Source organism: Capricornis sumatraensis, chromosome 18 (assembly GCF_032405125.1).
Source record: "Capricornis sumatraensis isolate serow.1 chromosome 18, serow.2, whole genome shotgun sequence".
Classification (NCBI taxonomy): domain Eukaryota; kingdom Metazoa; phylum Chordata; class Mammalia; order Artiodactyla; family Bovidae; genus Capricornis; species Capricornis sumatraensis.
Genome location: NC_091086.1, coordinates 55,459,822 through 55,484,168, shown reverse-complemented (window position 1 = coordinate 55,484,168; position 24,347 = coordinate 55,459,822). Strand labels below are relative to the sequence as shown.

Sequence of the window (24,347 nt, the reverse complement as noted above, 5' to 3'; positions counted from 1 at the left end):
AAATTAATATATCATTTATATGTAGCTGTTAATTTGGAGAAAATTTCTTGTTAAGTCACCTTAAATCATAATGAACACATTCCAAAATTTACCTTCATTGTCTTGTACTGTGAAGTTTGGATTGACAGCAGCTAAACTGAAGAAAAATTTCTGTCCACCTAAAGGATCATCTTTGTCTACTGCACTTATAGTCTGTATTAGCTGCAGAAGAGAAAAAAAAATGTACATTTATCAAGCTTCCATGGCTAAAATCTTCTTTATAATATTTAATTTTTAGTATCCAATTTGTCCAACATTTTTAAAGGCAATTATTTTCTTCCTTATGAGCATGCATCTTTATTTCAGTTATTCTATCCTTTCATTACACAATAGCAACATTCTCTCACTCTCTCTATTTTGTTTCTTTTTTCTCACTATCAATTTCTCCTAAATACTATCCATTTTTTAATTAAAATAATGAGCAATAACATAGTATTTTTTATAGTTTTAAGAATTTAGATGTAGCATTTGAAATAAGTAGGTATTTCATATATGTTTAAACATTTATCTAGAGGAGTTATTTAATGTAGGAAAATTTAGAAAGTTATTATAATTATAGCTTCCTTCTCCATCAAAAATAAAGTAAAAACTATTCAAAGAATGTGGAAATTTTATAGAATCATTATGTATAACTTTATAAAGGAAAGAAAAACATCTATTTTTAGAGTAGTCGTTCATTTGCACTCTCAATAGAATTACATATTTTTTAATTCAACATATACATACTATGGAGAATGGTTATTTTATAAGGGTTAGCTCTGATTTATTTTAGGATAAGAGAATATAAGAGGCTGTCTAGTGACAAAGAAAATATAACACCTTATCCAATGATCATATCACTACTTTGAACATATTGTATAAGAATTAACATCATACATATATAACAGCTATATATTGTTGCAAATATATCAATTTTTCCTTAACTTATATGTATAATAACATTTTATGTGTTTTTTGCATGTTTTTCAAAAAGGCTTCAAAAGTTGTTAAATATGTCAATGCCTATAAAAATGGTCAAATTTATTCTTAAAGGAATACCCTTTTTACTGCATTAACTTAATTTAATATTACATGGATATTTGATGGAAATGTTTGTTACTGGTGTTTTTTTGATTAAAAAGGGACTCATAAGCTCTGGGAGTTGGTGGATGGACAGGGAAGCCTGGTGTGCTGCAGTCCATGGGGTCGCAAAGAGTCGGACACGACTGAGTAACTGAACTGAAATGAAGTTTAAAACTGTAAAATAATTAGAAAAATAAATTATTTTAACTATTCCATAATAAATTATTTTTTCTCTTATACTGTTCTATAAAAATAAAATGGAAGTACTCCCTAATTTTTACTTCAAAGTGATGCAAGAAATATAACTGGGCCAAACAAAGATAAATATTTATCATTAGAAATAAGTAGCAGAAAAATAATTTAAAACTTGAAATAATTCAAAATATTTATTTAAAAATATAACATCATTTTATGATTTTTAGTGGTAATTTAAGATTAAATAAACTAAGAATTTATGGCTAATGACTTATCTATTTAATAAAAAACAAAAGATGATACATATATAAAGCAGTTAATACAATCTTTCAGAGTTTGCTCAAACAAATGTTATTGAGCCAATGATATTAAATATTATTAAAATATATTTTATTAACTAAAGGAGCAAGGCATGCCTGAGAGAAAATGGAAGAAAGAGAACTAGCCAGTCCTCTCTTCTGCTCCTTCCCAAGGTCCTCTGACTGTCAAATGGAAAAAAATGGGAGTCTGGTTGCTTCATTCAAGCATTGTTGTTGTCCAGTTGCTAAGTCGTGTCCGACTCTGTGACCTCATGGACTGCAGTACACCAGACCTCTCTGTCCTCACTATCTCCTGGAGTTTGCCCAAGTTCATGGCCATTGAATCTGTAATGCTATCCAACCATCTCATCCTCTGCTGCCCTCTTCTTTTGCCTTCAATTGTTCAGGCATAAGAAGGGACTATTCATACACGTAAGTTACATCATTTTCCAAGGGGGAAAGTCTTCTACCCTTCAGATGGGGAATAGACAAGAAAAGAGTGTGGTGCGTGCTAAATAGCTTCTGTTGTGTCTGACTCTGTGCAGCCCTTTGGACTGCCACCTGCCAGTTTCCTCTGCCCATGGGATTCTTCAGGCAAGAATAATAAAGTGGGTTGCCATTTCTTTCTCCCAGGAAATCTCCCCTACCCAGAGATCAGGGATTGAACCCATGTCTCTTATGTTTCCTTCATTGGCAGGTGGTTCTTTAGCACTAGCACCATCTGGGAAGCCCCAAGAAAGGAGGAGGGATGACACTTAGCTTTATTTCTGTCTCATTGGGGCATCTCAGGTGACGCGAGTGATAAGGAATCCACTTGCCAATGCAAGAGATGTGGGTTTGTAGGGAAGATCCCCTGGAGTAGAAAGTGTTAACCCACTTCAGTATTCTTACCTGGAAAATTCTATGAACAGAGGAGCCTGGTGGCTTCAGTCCATGAGACCGCAAAAAAGTCAGACATGACTGAGCAACTTAGCACACAAAACATACTCTCAATGTGTCCATACCCCAAATGAATGGAATTATGTTCCATATTGATTAAATCCTGCTCTTAAAGAGCACTTAATTCAGAGAAGTTCTGGGTGGACTGAACTACTGTATAAATAACTAAAGCAAATCCAGAAGTCCCCCAAAAGCTTCCACTTCCCTGGAAGGAGGGAAGACAGACTTAATAAATTAATTTCAAGAAAGATTCAGTAAGGAAAGACTTTATCAAATAACTATTTTGATTTTGCCTGCTAGGATGATGTAACCTAGAATTCCATCAATGAGTATTTAATAGTTTAATTCAAGCAAACGTGTTTCTGCCTATGAGACCAAACTGGCATCTAACAAGCTGGTCTTATTAAAAGTAACTATGGGAAGGTTTTGCACATGCAGCCAATTAGACAAAAATTAATAATCATATTCTTCCTGTCAAGTTTGTCAAAATAGACTAATTACTTTTTAAAATTAACATCTTCTTTGATTTGATTATTTTCCCTCAATATACCAACTTGGTTTTAAAAGTTCAAAGAATATAAAATTACTGAGCCAGATATAGGTTCAAAAAAAGAAAAAGGGCATAAGGGAAATAAACAAACACAATCCCTTATTTTGTGTATTTTGAATACATTTGGGAATGCATATTTATAATGACTCAAATGCTCTGAAAGATATCTATTGAAAATCAAATAGAATAACCATAGAGGGAGCAATGTATGCAGCAGTTTCAAAGTGGGTAATTCATCTCCTACAGAAAAGGCTTCAACTTATATCATGCTGAGCCTGCCAAGCACAGAACTATTTGGAATGGTATTTTTAGGGCACACTGTTTCATGAAGAAGTAGGTCGGAAGTAGCTAAGTCCTTTAAATATTCCAAATTAAACATTTCCATAACATTTTCATCTAAAAAAAAAGAATCCAATTGCAGCAATTTTACCATTTCAGACAATAGACAGGCTATTGAATTTCTGTTAGAATCTTCCTAAGGAAGAATTTATTTCACAATATAATTTGCATAAAAATGTAACAATGACATTGATGTTTATAAAGAGCATCAAACGAAGTCTAAACACAATACAGTTTCGTAATGGCTTCTCTTTCTTTAATAAAACACGTTTGATTTCCAATTATTATTTATAACATGCAGCTCCCTTCTGTGAAAACGGCACTCAAACCAATTAAGAGCATTTCTTTCAACCATACAGGCTGGCACTTTTCAAACAACAGAATGAGCCCACTGAGGAAAAGATTTGAAGAGTTATAAACAAAGCTGGTATAGGAAGAATGCGTTAAAGGATGAAAACCAAGTCATTAAGCACTTTATGTGTTGCTGTAATGATGAAACACAAGTCTAAGCCTTAGGAGCGAGTTCTTTTGCCCTGCTCCAAAATTGTATTTGCATATGTTGGAATAGTGATGGAATGTTTTGATGATCTCAAATATTTGTGTTTTCCCCAACTTTCATTTCCTGTCTTGCAAGCAGTTACCAATATTTATCTAATGACACATCAGCATTTCTTTTCCCTTTTGTTTATTCATTTGTCTTTGTTTTTGAAAGTTAAAAAGTTATTTCCTCTTACACCTTAAGTTTTGCAGCTACTACTTCTTATCTGCCTGCAATGCAGGAGACTCAGGTTCGATTCCTGGGTCAGGAAGATCCCCTGGAGATGGGAATGGCTATTCACTCCAGTATTCTTGCCTGGAGAATTCAATGGATAGATAAACCTGGAGGGCCACAATCCATGGTGTCTCAAAGAGCAGGACATAACTGAGTGACTAACACTCACTGACTAACTTGGCTTTGCTATTTGTTTGTTCTAATTATATTTCTGGGACTTTCAATGAATGATTTTATCTCTGTTTGCTCATTCCTCTCAAGATTAGGAAAAGAAAAATATTTGAAGTGCCCCTTAAAAATCTTCCTATGCTTTTAAATCCTATGGGTGCTTACTTGTCCTGGTCTGGCATTTTCACAGACAAAGGTGTCATAGAACACAGCGAATTGTGGAGCATTGTCATTAACATCCAAAATTCTCACGAAAACAGCCACTCGAGTCATCTCTTTGGGATTGTCTAGAAAAAGGAGAGGAAAAGTTTGTTTAGGAAGACACATTTGTACACCAGATTTAATTTATATAAGCATCTTACAGATATTAAGTGCTCATATTCAAATAGCATCAACTTCATTCTACTATCATAATGAACAAATGCAATAAAGAAAATTACTACAGAGCCTAATTAAGTAGTCATGAATTCAGCTATTATTGGGCTCAAGAGTACTATTAATATTTTGAAAAATCTTTTTAAAAGCACAATCCTGTGTAATTGATTTCACATAATATTTGTGTCTTCACTCTCCAAATAAACAACATAAGAACAAATATTTATTAAATCTTTATTATACATCATTAGATTTCATAATTTATACCATTTTTTTTTTTTTTGGATAAAGAGTAGTATTAGATAAATCAGTAACTTGCCTGAGGTCCCCTTCTATGTGGTAGTTGTTAATTACAACCTACCCTTCTGACTACTTTTATCACTAAAATATATTTCAACAGCTATTGTCATCTATCTTTTTGGAAATTTTACTATATATCTACTATCAAATTGAATGGAAATTTACAATGAAACACAAGATTTTAAATGTTTCATTAATAAAATTGTTAATTGTACTGTTTCATCAATACAAGCTCAATTTTGTATAACAATATTAGTTCAATAGTTACATGTTGTATAATAATCATTAGTCTTTTTGCCAAAATCAAGATCATCAAAATTTTCACATAAAAACATGCATTTTTTGTAAATTTTAAAATGTAATTTTAAAACATGTCTGTTTAGCTTATCCTTGGGTAACAAACTCGTATTAATCATAACTGTATTTTGCCCTCTAAGGATTTTTCCAGGAACTTGCACTGATATCCTGAGAGTGTTTGAGCATCTTAAATTAAGGTTATAGTCATCAGCCTTCATGATCTCAAAATCTCAGTCTCTGGATATAGTTCAAGTTCTTTGTGAACTCTGGCAAAATCAAACTCAAGATCAATATAAAAGAAGAAAGGAGTAATTAGCTAAAAATAAAGCAAAGAAAAAAAAAGTAGGTGAGCTGGGGGATAGTAACCATCTTATTAAATGGCCTCTATCTACATGGGTTATGAATAATGATTTTCCCTTTGTGAAATTTATTTGAATTTCTAATTTTATCTAAATAGTTTTCAGATACAAGGGTTAAAAAAAATCTTCTCAGATACAAACAGGGAGTACATCATGACACAAAATAATTTATTTCTGCTTCTTTTTTTTTCATATAACTATAATGTAACTAAAATAATGAAATCAGCAGTTTCAAAAAATGACATCTAAGAACTAATTGTTTGGCAGGGAGGCACACAGAATTCTAAATCCATTTCAAATGGATTTACCTTTCTTTCCTCTTTTCAAGAGAAAATTTAAAACATTTCCCTTCTTTAACACTATTGTTCAGTCCTCCTTCAACCTTCTTAACCCAAAACTATTCAGCTCTCAGGCTCTAATTTCATATTTCCTCATCTACTGCTACATGTTTTTCACTTCTTAGTATGTCAGATGGTTATTAGAGTTTAGACTCTGGAGTCAGACTTGATTCCCAGGTTCACCATTCATTCCGTGTTTAACTTTGTCCAGTTTACACTCTTTCTCTATTGCCTCAGTTTACTCAACATGAATCAAAATAGAACTTCTGATCTTATGAAGTTATTTGAATAACTAGGTGAGTGAATACAAGAAAATTTCTTAACAAAGTATCAGTTCCTTGGTAAACACTCAACACTAATACATGTTATTATCAGGGGCTTCCTTGATAGCTCAGTTGGTAAAGAATCCGGCTGCTATGCAGGAGACCCCGGGTTGATTCCTGGGTTGGGAAGATCCCCTAGAGAAGGGAAGAGCTACAGATTCCAGTATTCTGGCCTGGAGAATTCCATGGATTTTATAGTCCATGGATTTGAAAGAGTCGGATGCGACTGAGTGACTTTCACTTTCAATACACATTGACTATTGTTATTAAGATTGTCTTTATTTTCACTGTCATATCTTCTTCATTTCCTTACATTGTTTAAAAGCTTAATCTTTCTTTCTCCATACAAAGCATCTATACTATAAAAATACGTAAACTAGTTTTCTTACAGTTCATGTCGGTGTCAAGAGGAGTACTTTTGGGGAAAAGTGGAGAGAAGAGAAAAAAAGAGAAAAATGCTATTCCACTATTTTTCTACCTATCTTACTCCTAAACCATTTGCTAATACCCAGAGGCATAGTGATTCACCTATAAATGAATCCTCAACTACCCAGAGTTACTTGTTGCTATGGGGAAGAGTCGGGAGGTATGATTCATATTTTCTAGAATGTGCTCTTTAACCTACTTTTATAGTTAGTGGACATAAGCAAAATGTTTTCTTTCAATACCAAGTCTTGACATAAAAATAACTCTTTAGTTGGTAGCAATTCACTTTCTAACTGTGCCACAGAAGCCAAGAAAGACAGAAAAGTTTCACATCTAAAAATATTGCACAGTCAGTCCCTTCTCTAACACAATACAGAGATTCTCCAGCCTCTTTACACGTAACTCAAGGCTCTTCAAATCAAAGCTAATCCACAGGGAAAAACATGCTTTGTAAAGCATCAGGCCTGGAGTCATCTATTCAAAAAAAACAGTGCTTACACTAATCTTTTTTACTGGCAGATGTGGCAGCTTATGTATAAATAAAAATATAAAGCCTTCCCAGGAAGCATCATACTGAATAGGAGCCGGCTTATTTTTACCACCTGAGCCTCTCGGCCATCCGGCAAACTCTAGTGTAGTGAGAACTTGTGAGCAATCTAGGATCTTAAAATCGATGTCCTAAGGTAAAACCATGCCGCATATTCACAGGCTTTTCTATACCTCCAGGAAGAAGAAAATATAAACTGCCATCTAGAAATCCCAGGTTTTAGAAAGAAGTATCTTTTGTACCTCCTTAGGGCAAGAGTTTCCACTAATAAGGAAGCAGGTATAGGAAATGGAGCCCTTAGTCAGAAACTTTGCTCTACTGTTCTCAGAATGTATTGCAACGCTTATAGTTTAATTCTCAGACATGGTTATAGGAACTCATTGATTTCTACAATCATATATTTTACAATCCCTGATGGTGACCTTAGTTTTAGATTTTATATTCTCCACATGGCATTTAATTTTTTCCCCCAAGAAGAATAAATTACTCCATGGTATAACGCACTAAATGATTGCCTAGAATAGAACTTGCCATATGATAGGATACACTGCTAAGGAATGTAGAATTAAACTGTTAGAGGCAGGATCTGGAAAAACATTGATAAGATGTACATTTTTAGGCTATTCTGCACTGTTCTGGATGAATGGCACACTTACCAGTGTTCAAAATCTAGCAAAAACAATGCCCTATATGCTGTTTCCCTCTCACCCTCATTCCATTTAATAATCAGAACAGCATGATGGGCCCCTCACTGTGTGTGGTTTGGCAGGTAGGCATTTCCAGCAGTTACTCCGTAGACTGGTTTTATTTAAGGGCAAAAAGTAGGTTTAGTTCTTAAAAAGAAGAACATAATTGACTTAGATTTTTACAGAATTGTAATTATTTCAACTAGCTTTAGAAGTTAAATTTCTCAAAGTATCTGAAATGGAAAATGCAATTCCTAGCTCATTAGGCTTGAATAAGGAGCTTGACTATAGAGCAGAGAGCACAAACAATCGTGATTTTGGAATAATCAGACTGGATCCTGTCAAGCACATTTAACATTGTGATATGGATACAGATACAGAAATAAAACCTTTCCTTAAAAAAAACCTCAACAACTCTTCAGTTCACCCTGAGAGGTACAGCCATTTATGTTTCATTATGGAAAACCTGGATCATTTGGATGGTAGAGTTCATCTATATTTCAGGGCCAGATGTAAGAAAAAAAATTAAGTCTAGTACTTTCTCTTGAGGCATTAAGTTCATTGCTGATGATGAGTCCGGCCCAGCTCCATCCTTCTGGGGCTTGATATTTCAGCCCCAGTGCCCTGCCTTCCAAATCTTGGGATGATTACTTCAAATAACTTGACCTTGATATGTGTTTGTGGATTCAGCTTACTTTTTCAGACCTGAAATGTATAGTCTTTCTTTTTAACCCCATGATTTAGTCCCTAATTAATGCTTTTATTTAAGACAGAGTTGCTCTATTCCATGCAGATGTCATAATACAGGAATCAGAAACCATGAACAGGTTTGCATGTGTGGACAGGGCTTGCTTCAGGGGCATGTACAATGGAGCAGGGCCTCACACTCAGAAGGTCCCACCCTTATTTAATGCTCTGCTGTTGCCATCTTAAATTTCTTCATCATATTTTAACATGAGGCCTGAGATTTTCATTTTACAATGAGCTCTAAAGATTATGTATTCCATTTCTGTATATGGGCAAGAACATTTGCAATTGGAGACAAATAAGACTTTGAATGGGCCTCCCAGGTGGTGCTAGGGTGAAGAACCTGCCTGCCAGTGCAAGGGACACAAGAGACGCACGGGCTCTGTTCCTGTGCTGTGAAGATCCCCTGGAGGAGAGCATAGTAACCCACTCCAGTATGCTTGCCTGGAGCGTCCCATGGACAGAGGAGCCTGGTGGGCAACAGGCCGTAAGTTCACAGAGAGCTGGATATGGCTGAAGTGACTTAGCATGCACACACGACTTTGAATGCTGGCTCTGTCTGATACTAGTTGAGTGAACTTTTATAAATTAAGTATAGAACAATTATTAGATCTAAAAACAGAATGACTAGTTTCAAATCCCAATTTTATTACTTCTGGCATTGTGACTTTGGACAAGTTACTAAAATCCCTGGAGTCTTAATTCATTCTCTGTTAAATAAGGTCAATACAAATATTAGGAAGAAAAATTGATTTAAATTTCTTAGAATACCTGTTTAGAGTGCTTAATGTTAGCTATTATTAAGGATACCTTTGTTTCTTCACCTGTTAAAAAGAAGTAATCATATCTATCTCTGTGTTTATCGTTAAAAAATGGACTTCCAGCATTTCAGCATATATTTTAATTCATAGTGTCCATGTGATGAATTTAATGCACTTCCCTTTCCCCCAAAGAGAATATCTTTAGTTTCTAATTCTAGATCATTTTTATTAGTTAATACTAAATGTAGATCTGTGGATGCCCACAGCTATTTCTCAGTATATATAGAAACTATTTAAAAAAAATTATAGGTGTTAAGGAGCCTTTTCAAACCTTAGATTAAAATTACAATTCATTTGTGCAATGAGATGGAATTATTCTTAATATAAAATAAAGCCTAAAATTATGCTAAATATGATATACATAAAATTCATCTTACTGATTTCAGCAGCTATAACAGTAAGATTGTGCCACTGAGATAGTTCACGGTCAAGTGGCTTTGATGTATAAAGGGATCCATTTCCAGAATGTATGTTAAAGATCCTGTCAAGGTCAGTATGGCGATCCAAGGAAAATCTGAACATAGAAGGCAGAGAAAAATACATGGCAGTATTATTGATGGCTTGCAGAAGAAAATGGTGAAATGCAGAGACACACATATAGTGATATTTAATAATTTTAGGAAAGTGCAAAGTACTGATCCAGAATGCAGACTGTGTCATGGATTTATCATACACATACACACACACACACACACACACACACACACACACATACACACACTTATACACATTGACCCTCTAACATCTCCCCAAAATCTCTTTCTAAGGCTGAATTGACTTTTACTGTGCATTTAAATGCTGGTGTTCTCAATGTTTTATGTTATTAAGTCATTATGTATTGCATATTTAACTGGCCCTGATGTATTTTTCCACAAAGCTTAGAATTACACGTTTTACCATACCAACTGAATTTACCTAGTGATTGTTAATCCTATTAAAGAATTATTACATGGATCAAATACAAAAGATCATTCCCAGAAGCAAAATTTTGGAGTAAGAATATTGGAGATGTTAGTTTCCTCAGAGTAGTAGGTTATCAAATTATGACAGTGTTCCAAAGTTTCAAAGTTTCAATATGATACCTGGTTTGCTTCAGATTCTTACCTACATTTATCACTATAAAATGTATACATTTTAACCAGAGATATTTTGAGTAAAAAAGTTTGGGATAGGAGTTTCTAGATATTTTATCAAATAAAATCTTAGTGTATGTATTTAAAAGGCAACTATTCTGCAAACTGATTAAAGGCATAGTGTTGAGTGTTATTCCAAAGCCTAAAAACAGGTTTATCCATTAGCATGATGTAGTTGGTATAAATCCCATTATTTTGGAGATTGTCACTAAAGGTTTAAAAGAGTAACTCTCATTGGTGGTTCCTGCCACTTCACACTCCTAGTGGTTTATGAATATCTTGAAATTCTGGAGGCAGCAAGCATAATCCCCCAAGTTATCTTTAATGTTCCCTATTAAAACATTTTAAAAATAAAGCAAGATAAACATGACAAAACTGGAATAATATGTTATGGCACATATTTTCCTAAGTAAGCCACAACGGTCATTTATTTAAGGAAAATATATGAAATAGTATTTTAAATTATATTTTATAAGTAATTATACAAAATAATTTTGAAAGTGCCATAAAACTTTGTATTCTTTTCCTGTTCCAAACTTCTATAATGTTTCCAAAAAGCAGTTGAAATATATGATCTTTATGCTGGATTTTGAATAAATTGCATTAGAAAAATAACTTAACAGACCAATAGAGTTAATGTGATTTTATGTTTGAGGATGGCTTATTTTAGATTTTTATTTTAAGTCTGTTCTAAGGGGAATAGACTAGTAATTTACAAATTTCCTTAATAAACCCCAGCCCTTTCTAACAACATAACATGAATTTAGTTTTCTATTAAAACTACATGTTTTAGCCATTCACAAATAAAGCAAAATATTGTATCTGAAATAATTCATAAATTACATTTCAAGTTGACAAAATTTTTACACTACTGAAAAATCCAACATAAATTTTACCTCCTCCTTGGAGTATTCCATTATTACCTGAAGTAGAAGCTATCTGTCCCCTTTCATCCTAAAGCACCTTGCCATTTACCATATTGTGTTAGGAATTCATCTCACATCTCAAACAGGAAATCAAACATGAAAACAGCAAGCATCATACTTAGTGTCTAGTACATACTCAATGAATATTACTTCTCACACTGAATCTACTTTCTTAACAAACTGAAAATTTCTTGAGAAACATATTAGTAACTGATATGGTCACCCACGAATATTTGTTGAATAAAAGAAATAATGACTCCTTTGGCATTTTGGCAAATAATAAATATCCTTATTTCTATAGAATTATGGCAGGAAATTGAAGGTTGTAAATCAATATAAAGTATCATTTTCTTTGTCAAAGCCATTTTATATGTGTTTTGTCTTTTTTTTTTTTGTAGTTCAGTTTAGAAAACAATGATAAATTTAAATGATTATGTGAAATTATCTGGATGATGCAGAGAGATCCTAGTTCTTTTTCACAGCTGACGTAATTATTGCTGACTCTTGCACAACATGGGTTTGAATTCTATGGGTCCATTTTTACTACAAATATAAATTACAGTATGCATTTATTAAAATAAATAAACCTGAGGTTGACTCTTCAGATGCAGAGCCATGGATGCAAGGGCCAGCTATGAAGTTATACTCAGATATTTGACTGCACAGGGGCAAGGGAGATCTACACCCTTAATCCCCAAGTTGATCAAGGGTCAACTGTATATTTTTCAATTCTCTATTGGTAAATTCTACGTGTTATCTAACATTTTCATTTTAGAAATCAGTCCCAGAAGATATATTTTAGGTAAATCCTTTTGATTATTGCATTAGCATCCATGATATATGACATGGACAGTTTATAATATGACCAGTATTATCCTACTGTATGTGTGTGTGCACATTCAGTAGTGTCCGACTCTTTGTGACCCCGTAAACTGTAGCCCTTTGGCTCATCCGTCCATGAAATTTTCCAGGCAACAATACTAGAGTGGGTTTCCAGTTCCTACTCCAGGGGATCTTCCCAACCCAGGGATCAAACCTGGGTCTCCTATGCCTCCTGTATTGGCAGGCAGGTTCTTGACCACTAGCGCCACCTTGGAAGCCCCATTGCTGCTGCTGCTGCTGCTGCTGCTAAGTCGCTTCAGTCGTGTCCGACTCTCTACGACCCCATAGACAGCAGCCCACCAGGCTCCGCAGTCCCTGGGATTCTCCAGACAAAAATACCGGAGTGGGTTGCCATTTCCTTCTCCAAGGCATGAAAGTGAAAAGTGAAAGTGAAGTCGCTTGGTTGTGTCCAACTCTTAGCGACCCCATGGACTGCAGCCCACCAGGCTCCTCTGCCCACAGATTTTCCAGGCAAGAGTACTGGACTGAGTTATCCATCTCTAAATGCATTGGTTTAGTAAATTTACTTTATTTCTTTGATTACATATAAATATATATGTATATATAAATCTGCATGGTATATCAAGATTAACATCCAAAAATATTCATATTCATTTTCTGCCTTGTTAGTATAAATTCAAATATATAACTAGATTCTGTCATTAACTAGCAATGAAGTCATTAATTCATTGTTGCTTAGTAGATATAAATGGATTTTTTTTTCTCCTGGTCCATAGATTTGCATCCTGATGAAAAATTTAATTAAAAAAGAATCCACAGACATATTTTAACATATAATAACCATTAGTCTATAAGATGGGGCTTCCCAGATGGTGCTAGTGGTAAAAAAAACTCTCCTCCCAATGCAGGAGATGTAACAGATGTGGGTTTGATCCCTGGATTCAGAAGGAAATAGCAACCCACTCCAGAATTCTTGCTTGGAGAATCCCTTGGACAGAGGAATCTGGCAGGCTACAGTCCATACAGTCAGAATCTATTTCATTAAGTGGAAATAGATCTTTATATCATCACTTTATAATGTCATTAGATGTAAACTGAACTTTTAAAAAATACTATTTTTTATTTTAAAAAGGCTCTTTGAAAACTAGAAACACAGAACAAAGGCTGTTAAAGTCAGTTAGGAGCTATGTCAAGGGAATGCTTGTTAGGTATTTAATAGGGAAAAAATAAAAGTGTATATTCAATAAATGTTTACCAAATAAACGACAAAAAAAATCTTGAAAAAAAAAATCCAAGGAATGCAGCAATAGTGAAGACAAATGGATGGGAGAAAAGACATTTATGAGAAAGTCATGCTGGCAGGTGGGAGCTATACTTGAGTACCATATGCAAGTTTTGGCTGCCAATATGTAACCTGTTATGCTGTATGTGACTATAAGAAAATGTTTAGGTAAAATTACATAAATTAAATATATATATATATGTATATATATATGTATATATATATATGTATATATATATGTATATATATATGTATATATATATGTATATATATATATGTATATATATATATATATATATATGAATGACTGCACTTAAGATATGACAGGACTTAGAGAATTTAAACTTTGAGCTAGAGTCACATGGTACATAAAATTAGATATTCCCAGAATTCTGTTGCTGCATAGTTAGGAGTCAGAGAGGTGTGTACATGGAAACTGTACAACCATTTGAACTTCTTCTTGACTGGCCCACATTATAAAAAGGATAAGCAAAACCCGTCTGCTCAGGATTAAGGAAGCAAATGAAATCCAAAACAAGTGATGGACTAACAGCTTAAAGTGAGTAGTCATTTTGATGCTGAATATTGTATATATAGGTACTTGATACATTTTTAAAAATGAGAGAACAAATGTCAACAAAAACTTTGTCTTTCTCATTTGTATGTGTTTATCACATCTTATATGTTTTTAGGTGCCATAAGAAAACAAAGCAAAAGAAAAATTTGAAATGATTCTGATCTTTCTAGAATGTTCTAAGTTGTCTGATATAATCAAAAGAACAACCAAAAACTCTCCCCTTTGCTGGTAGGAATAAAGAAGAGTTTCTAAAATCATAGTGCCTTATGACATTATTATGATTATATGCATTTTAATTACTAAAGCTTCTCTCAGTCTCACATTTTATTTAAGAACCCGAAAATACAAATAAATTGATTTAGTTACACTGCGAATGCACAGCTGAAAAACATCTCCTTTACCTGTATCAGGCGTCAGTCAGAACAATAAATACTTTAAAGAGATAGGAAGATGCAAGCCAGTTTTCAGTAACAGGCATGATTAAAACTGAAGCAAACTGTAAACCTTATGCCTACCCTGCCCCAGAACATAAACAATTTATTTTAAATAAGTGTGCTCAGCAAATGTATGCACAGCTCTTTCAATGCATTTAGTGCTTTAAATAAAATTTCATCATCTCTCCATTTACTTCAGTTCCCTTTCTTTTCATTGTAAGCATAAGCATACTTACCTAACGGGGCTAGAAGTAGAATCTGGGTCTCTTGCCATTACAGTACCAATGATTGTACCCACTTCAATATCTTCATGAACCTCAAACAGATAGGAGGATCGGCTGAAAACAGGGGGTTCATCCACATCTTCAATCGAGATTTTCACAATTGTTGTATCTTTAAAAGGTCCTAGGTAATAAAAACGTGGATCCACATGGGTATTTTCTGCTTCCACCTTCAGAGTGTAAAGCCTTCGGCTCTCATAGTCAAGTGGCTGCATTAAGAATAAATAAGTAAATAAATCATCAAATTAGATAGAAGGCAATTGAATCATATGTCCTTTCCAAGTTACAGAGTGGCTTTTAAAGCCTAATTGAGTTCTATCAAGTTGTTCATTAACTGTAAATAATTAAAGTAATAAAAATATAAAATATAAAATAAAACTACTTTTACATATCAGGTGGAATTCAGTTTTTATTTTCATGTACTTGAAATGTAGTACATCAGAACATAGGAAAATGAGACTCTAAATCTTAGAAAAATTGAAATGGATATTAATATCTATCTTATATGATGGCAACCCATTATAAAACATGGGTTGGTGGATTGTGTGTGTGTTTGTGTGTATATATGCGTGTACTGAGTTGCTGGCTACAGCTAAATTTTTCAAAGCAAAAAATTCAGTAATCTTTTAAAATATTTGCTGTCATATTTCCACTCTGTTTAACAGGCCCATGGTACTACATAAATTTGATGAAAGTTTGAAGACTAATACAAAACCTTTCAGCAGTTATGTGAAACACTGAAAATAAGAACAACCTTAGGTAAAGAGAAAAATTCTGATAGTAATTGGTAATTAGGTTACATTATGAAACAAAAAGAAACTTAAATATTGAGTTGGCCCCTCCTTTGCTGGTCATTGTCTTTGCGTACTTTGAACTTTGTAATAGAACCTGAGGACAGTTTTGTGATTAACTAGTGGTTACTTTATGCAAATAGTATGCAGGATGTTTTATTAGGACTTAAATTCTACTGGGCCTTACTTTTTCTTATAATGATGGTACTGATGCTACAATAAAAAACTAGTTACCTTTAAATTGTATCACTGAGCATATGTGAGCAGAAAAGCTTAATTTATGTAGCAGAAGGGAAAATGTGAACAATGAAATTATCTTCCAATCCATGCTGTCTCTTTTCATTAGCAACTCTAATTATTGCTTCATACATCTGGATAGATGGCATGTTACTTTTTATGCCTCCAACTGTGATGATATATTGCTATTATTAGCTGTTAACTATTTTTAAGGAAACAATGTTAATAAGGGGCTTTAATTAATGTGACTCAGAAATACAATCACACATATATTACCTTGCCTTCTAAATTTTGTAAAATCTCAGGTTTCATGTTTTAATTAACAAAAGCACTGGGTCAGAGCATCCAAGGTGATCTTTGGCTTTATGTCCTTCATACTTATGCATTTACAGTGGGACATGATAGGGATATTTCTTAATGGACAATGCTTGAGTGGATAACACATAGCAAAATATCTACTTTCTAAACAGATGATTATTTCCACAGCTGTTCTGCACCTTTTTCACAGTAATGATGCCCTCCTGTGTGTCCTTCTCAGTTATAATGTCAAACATATCAGTCCCATCACCATCAATAATTCGGTATTCTACTTCAGCATTTTTCCCAGTGTCAGCATCAGTTGCTTTTACACTTCCAATGGCTGTGCCAACTGGGGAGGATTCAAGAACTCGAAGATGGATGGTGTCTGTACAGATTACAGAAAAGGAGAGAGAGAGAAAGAGAGATTTCCTCAATAGAGTAATTAAAAGTAAAATGTTGTATGAGAAAATATTATAAATCTTAAACTTTACATTAGATGTTTACTAAAAAGTTGGATACACACAATATGTATAATATATAGTTTTGGGACAGAAAAAGTAGAAATATAGGGTGCTTGATCTGTGCTTACTATTGAAACAACCTATAGCAAGAATTCTAGTTTTAAAAAGAGCATGTTGTCTTCTTTGGCATTTGCATAAGTAACTAGAGATTAGCTTTGAGTACAAATATGTACCTGTATGTGTTTATACAATCACAGCACATCACAGAATATACCACAAATATTTCTATATTGCAGTGAATGAACATATTTTTAAATTGTTTTTCCTTTCTTGTTTTCAGTTATTTACTACTCAGTTTATTGCAGCTGCAGAGCAGAACATTACAAAATTCCATGCAATCAGCCATAGTGGGGAGGAACCCCACTTCTGTTTGTGACAGGAGACACAAAGGATAGTCTGTGAGGAATACAAAGATGTCCTTCACAGTGTCAGTGTGAAAACACTAAATTCTGACAAACTCTCTTCCATTCAGAGCAAAACAAGAATTTGTCTAAGCCCCTGACTCTAGTTGTGCTTCCAGCATGAACCAGTTCTCCTGCTAAATGAGATTTATGTTTTAGCACCTGATCATAAACTACATGCTACTGACAGATTAATTGAGCCAAAGCACACTTCTGATTAGAGCAGATTCTCGCTCATAAACCTTAAGTAATTCTCCTTAATATACATAATAAAGTCCAGACCTCTTAGCTAGTCATACTCTGGCCCGACTATATCTTTCCTAATGTAAAATAGATGGGGAAACAGTGCAAACAGTGTCAGACTTTATTTTTTTGAGCTCCAAAATCACTGCAGATGGTGACTGCAGCCATGAAATTAAAAGACACTTACTCCTTGGAAGAAAAGTTTTGACCAACCTAGATAGCATAGTCAAAAGCAGACTTACTTTGCCAAGAAAGGACCGTCTAGTCAAGGCTACGGTTTTTCCAGTGGTCATGTATGGAAGTGAGAGTTGGACTGTGAAGAAAGCTGAGCACCGAAGAATTGATTCTTTTGAACTGTGGTGTTGGAGAAGACTATTGAGAGTCCCTTGGACTGCAAGGAGATCCAACCAGTCCATTCTAAAAGAGATCAGCCCCGGGTGTTCTTTGGAGGGAATGATGCTGAAGCTGATCCAGTACTTTGGCCACCTCATGCGAAAAGTTGACTCATTGGAAAAGACTCTGATGCTCGGAGGGATTGAGGGCAGGAGGAGAAGGGGACGACCGAGGATGAGATGGCTGGATGGCATCACTGACTTGATGGACGTGAGTCTGAGTGAACTCTGGGAGTTGGTGATAGACAGGGATGCCTGGTGTGCTGCGATTCATGGGGTCACAAAGAGTCGGACACTACTGAGCGACTGAACTGAAATGAACTGAACTGAATGTGTCTTTCCTTCTGTCACTTCCAGGAAATATTTATACCAAACTGGACTTTTCAAAGTCTTTCTTGTCAAAAATTAATTTCCTACATCTCTATATTCTCACATACTATTTCCCTCACATAAACTTCTTCCCCCGTTGTCCTCAAATAGTTATAACACAATTTACCAAATCTGAGAAAATGGCTCTCTTATGTGTTGAGTGTTTGGGGGGGCGGGCCCCTTAAAATTCATAAGTTGAACTCCTAAACCCTATTCAGGATCTCAGAATATGACTGTACTAGAATATAACATCTTTACAGAGGTAATTAAGGTTAAATGAGGATGTTAGGTTGAGCCCTAATCTAACATGACAAGTGTTTAGACACAATCAAGCACAAGAGGAAAGCCCATGTGAAGCCTGGAAGAAGATGGCCATCTACAAGTCAGTGAGAAACCTCAGGAGAAACCGTCTTGATCTTGGACTCCCAGCTTCAAGAACCGTGAGAAGAGAAATGTCATACATTCTGTGGTGCCTTGAAGGGCAGCCCTAACAAACTAACACAGAGGCCAATAACATCTCAGTTTGAAAAGTCCTTTCCTAGGAGACACCATTAGGACTCCATTTCTACCACATCCTAGTTTGTCACTTAATGTGCACTTTTCAATTCTTTTTCTACATTTTTTTCTCTCCATTAATTTCTAGTTACACAATGTTGACAGCAACTCTCAATTCATTCGTTAGTTACTGTCTTGTTGGCTCTCTTTGCCTTTGCTATTTCTTCTCTTAGAAACACCTATTCCTGGATAATCAGATGGTTCATCCTCTTCCTTCTTCAGGTGACTACTCACTCATCTATGACCCCTCAGAAGCTTAATATTTTACTGAAAAGAACCTTTTTGAGAAGGCATCACTCTTCCTATCACTTACCACTGCTAGGTATTATATGATTTACTTGCTTATTTGTATGTACCATGAGGATGTTACACAAGACAGGGACGACTGCAATTTTTCACCACCATATTCCCATTGTATTTCTTTGAATGTAATAGCCACTATGTACTTTCTCTTTTATTGGATATCTGAGAAACTACCTAACTCATCTGCCAGGTCCTATAATTAGCCAAATCCAATTAAATCTTTTATACTCTGAGTGCACACTGCAGCCATATCACCCTTTTGAAAACAATAATTTAATCAATAATTATTTAGAGCTTTGAAATTATTTGACAACTCAATTTGTACTTAAAACATAGATAGGCTGGCCCTCCACAGATTCTTATTTCCTGTCATTTTCACCCTTAATTAATAGTCTCCATACACTGGTCTTCTTTACGTTTCTCAAATACATTCTTCCTCTTCGATTTAATGCAGTTTTCTTCCTTATGAAAGATTTTCTACACAATTCTTTGCCTGGAAACCTCTGTCTCTTCCTTTGGATACACATATGTGTATGGCTGAGTCCCTTTGATATCCACCTGAAGCTAGCACAACATTGTTAATCGGCTGATTTCAATATAAAATAAAAAAGCTTAAAGAAATCTAGGTGGCTTCGAACAATAAAAATTTATTGTCTTACAGTTTTGAAAGCTATAATTATGAAACCTAAGTATCTGGCAGGGCCATTCTTTTCTCCACAGCTCTAGAGCAGATCCCTCTTTGCTTTTTCCAGCTTCTAGTGCTTGCCAGCAGTCATTGGCATTCCTGGATTTGTCGATGCATCATTCCAACCACGTGGCCATCTTTTCCCTGTAATTTCACATTGTCTTCCCTCTGTGCATGGCCCTCTGTGTATTCTAACTGTCCCCTTTTTAAGGATACCATTCATATTAGAAAAGGGCCCCAAACTTGAATACTTCCTTTTAACTTGATCACCTCTATAAAGACCCTATTTTTACATAAAGACTTAAAGCTGTATTTTTATGGAACATATTTCAACCCATAATAGGATACTATGATGTGAAGTTAAATATTATCATAAATAAAATCCACCAATGTTCTGAGAAAAATAGCTGCAGAAATGCCATATGGAATTATTGCTTATAAAGTTAAAAAAAATAGAAAGAGAAACCAAATGTCAAACAGCCTGAAAATAGGTAAATAAACTGTTATATTATCACACATCCTAACATAATATAAAATTGAAAAATATGAGCTATAGTTACATCAAAAATATGGATAAATCTTAGTTGCATCATATTAAGTGGAAAAAGGCAAATTTCAGAAAATTATACACAGTGGGACATTATTTTTACAAAACGTAAATAAGACCTCAACACTATTCTGTTTGGAAAACCATAAATACTACGTGTGTGTGTGTGTGTGTGTGAATTATCTCCCTCAAACACACACACACACACAATTTGAGAGTCTTGCATGTGAATGAAAACTATTTTTAAAGTCCTTGTCATGCTTTAAAGTAGTGATTACTTATGTTCTCTTATAGCTACTGCATGCTATATGAAAACATAAAACAAGCAAACCCATATACACCATAAATAATTGTCAAATACAGCTTTGTTTAAAAGTGTTATTAGTCTTTACTGGCACTTGATGGAAATAAATATCTTCCATTTAAAATTCAGGGCTTCCCTGGTGGCTCAGTGGTTTAGAATCCACCTGCAGTACAGAAGACATGGGTTTGATCCCACATACATAATAACACAAAAAGAATCACAAGTAGAGTCAGTAGGAAAAGAAGAAAAAAAAAAAAAACAGTGAAAAGCAGGAATAACATAAAATTCAAAAGTAAAATCAAGACAAGTAAAACACTTTAGCTGGATCACATCAACAAAACAAGTAACGTATAGTCATCAGGTGGAGCATATTTTTAAAATATACTCATTATGTTTTAAGGAATGAAAGTAATAAAATTTTTACTAGAGAATGAAAAGTGGCTCCCTATACTGATATGAAGCTAAATACAACATCTAGTAGTAGTCAGGGTTGAAGCAGTTAAAAAATAACGGATGGGTTAAAGGGAAAATTAGAATCACAAAGGACAGATCTGGTGAGCTAGAGGACAGTGGAAGGAAGTCCACATGATTAAAAATTAACATATAATTTGAGGTTAGGAAAAATAAAAGACATGGATCAAAATGTCAGTGGACCTTTCAAGGTAACCCCTGATCCTAGAAAGATACTGAGCAATGTCATCAAAATTTGATGATAAAGTTATTTTGAACCTTGAATATTCACTATAGCCACAATATTAATCAAGTATGATAGCCCAATAAAGATAGTTTTAGACTCAGCAAATTTCTTTCACTTTAGCCCTTTTAAAATAACCTAATGAAGAATATATTCCAGGAAAATAAGAAGTTAAATCAAGAAACAGGAATACAGAAGATCTAGAGAGCAATGTATCCGAATTAAGAAAATGAAAAAGAAATGTCTGGGATGGCAGACTTTCCTGAACTCCAGAGATTAGCCAGTCCATGCTGAAGGGGGAATACGGATGAACCTAGGTTTATAATTCTGAGTGTTGCTAGAATTAAGCTAAGTGCTATCATGTTTTTTCGCTAATAAATTTTGAATAGCACCTCTAAAGTGCAAATCTGTAACATCTCTGAAAATACAACTTTACTAAAGAGGATCTTTGTCAATAGTGGAAATCATTCCATGGAAAATAAAATATCTGGCTTAGTTTCTCTTAAGACTTTTAAGAGCTGGTGTATGCTTTAGTTTACAGTTTTGAACTAAATATTCAACTTTAACATGTTGGATGTAAAACATGTTTTACATGTTTAATACTTTGTATTAAATTTAATAATTATGTTTACATGCATAATACTTTGAAAAGTGCATTTTAAAAATTATAAAGAATTTTTTAAAGATATGGTTAAAATGTATTAGATATATTTACTGCTTCAGTGAAAATGCTATTGGGATAGAAAGAGAGGAAGGCTGAGAATGGTGGATATAAAAGAAATTTCATAACAGTTAAACTTGGTGATATAACCAATAGAGAAATTTTGAAATGTGTTATAATTATATCAAGGGGAGAATAGATTGAGATGCCACTGAGCTCCATTTTCAAGAATCATGAAAAGAAATCAAAAGGCAATCTTCAAAAATTTTTTAAATAACAAGAAAATATTACTTAACTACAGTTAACATAGGTGAACTAAAAAGAGTAACAATTTATCATTGTTTTCTGTGATGATTAGAGCTATGGGGAGGAAGAATGGAATGGGTGGCTTATTTTCTATTTTAAAATTTTATCTATGAATTTAATACTTTGGAGCAAATTATTATTATTATTATTATTATTATTATTATTATTGTTATCATTTGCAAAGCCTTGTGGCCTGTGGGATTTTAGTTCCCTGCCCAGGGACTGAACCACGACCTTGGCAGTGAAAATGTAATCCTAACCAGTGGACTGCCAGAAAATTCCCTGAAGTGAATTTTTTTTTTTAATTAAATAGAAAAGTATCCTGATGAAATTGGAGATTATCAGGTTATGGTAGAAAGTTTCTGCATCATGGATCTTTTAGCAGGGAGATAGATAAAAAGAAAAAAATGTTTTTTGTTTGTTTCATTCATTTTGCTGTATCATAGATTTCACTGGGAGTATTGTTTCTGCAAGTTTGTTCTCCCACTTTTTATTTTTAGTTTGGACTTTTTTTGAGATTGTTGTAGTTTCAGGCACAGGCTTAGATTCTGAAAATTTGTCTGCTTTGAAATTGTCATTGGTATAGTTCTGGTCAAGGATCCAAAACCTTTTATTTCTTTGTTTTATTCTTTGGTAGGTGCAGAGAAGGCAATGGCACCCACTCCAGTACTCTTGTCTAGGAAATCCCATGGACCGGAGGAGCCTGGTAGGCTCCACTCCATGGGGTCACTAAGAGTCAGGCACGACTGAACGACTTCACTTTCACTTTTCACTTTCATGCACTGGAGAAGAAAATGGCACCCCACTCCAGTATTCTCGCCTGGAGAATCCCAGGGACAGAGGAGCCTAGTGGACTGCCATCTATGGGGTTGCACAGAGTTGGACACGACTGAAGCGACTTAGTAGCAGCAGCAGCAGCAGGTGCAGAGACTGTTTCCATCAGAAGGTTATTTCATTTTCATGAGCGTAAGTATTATCCATGTTAATTTTCAGTACTTTCTGAGGTTTAGTAGGAAGTGATCATTCTCCATTGATTCATATTATGTTGTTGTTCAGTCACTTAGTAGAGTCCTACTCTTTGTGACCCCATAGACTGCAGCACGTCAGGCTTCCCTGTAATTTCCTATCCCCTGAAGTTTGCTCAAACTCATGTCCATTGAGTCGATGATGTCATCCAACCATCTCGTCCTCTGTTGCCTTCTTCTCCTCAATCTCTCCCAGCATCAGGGACTCTTTGCAACCCTATGGACTGTAGCCTGCCAGGCTCCTCTATACATGCACAAAATTATATTTATTTTTTTGAAACACTAGTCAACTTGGTTTCAAGGAGTTCTGTTCTTTCCAGAAAAGCAATGACTGAGATTGAGCTCATTCATTAAAATACCATAGATTTAGTTCCTCTGTTAAATAATTCAGATAGTCATACTATAAAAAACATATATATTGTATCCACATATAGAACATATACATTCATAATTGTTTTGATTATATGGCCACTTGAGTAATTCATTTATTCAATAAATCTTTATTCAGTGCTCACGATGCATAGTTAGATAACGCTTTCTCTAGAATTGTGTTTATGCTAAGAAACTTCTTCAAGGATGAGATTTATTGGGTCTACTTCAAAGTTTAAAAAGTGCATTTCTATATTTTAAAGGTATGAGAGAGCTATTCATTCATACTCTTAAATTTATTTCCAAAACTTGTCTGTTGAACACAGGTATGCTAGTTTGTCAAGCAAACTGAAATGGCTTTAATGAAGAGCTTACAAAGGTGTCTACCATATAAGGGGAGCAGCAGGAGAGGATCCAGAAAGGAGACAGACTGTACTGCACTCACTGTCAAAGGCAAAGTAGCACCTGCCATCCATCTTACATTTCATGTTTCCTGAAAGGCATCTATTTGCATGCTTCTTATTTTTTACCTTACAGTTGATGAAGCTTTAATTATGTGGTATGCTTTCCTATCAATTCCAATTTA

The 24,347-nt window shown here is 34.5% G+C and overlaps 1 protein-coding gene across 2 annotated transcripts in view; it reads right to left on the bottom strand.

Annotated features, from left to right (window-relative positions):
* Window positions 1-24,347, bottom strand: part of LOC138094401 (cadherin-10) — a 108,459-nt gene that overhangs the window by 8,162 nt on the left and 75,950 nt on the right. For both annotated transcript variants that reach the window (XM_068990478.1, XM_068990479.1), the window contains exons 5-9: window positions 16,584-16,771; window positions 15,014-15,267; window positions 9,960-10,096; window positions 4,529-4,650; window positions 93-201 (exon numbers count right to left, since the gene is read on the bottom strand). In XM_068990478.1, the coding sequence (XP_068846579.1) occupies window positions 93-201; window positions 4,529-4,650; window positions 9,960-10,096; window positions 15,014-15,267; window positions 16,584-16,771 (810 nt within the window). The remainder of the gene's footprint in view (window positions 1-92; window positions 202-4,528; window positions 4,651-9,959; window positions 10,097-15,013; window positions 15,268-16,583; window positions 16,772-24,347) is intronic.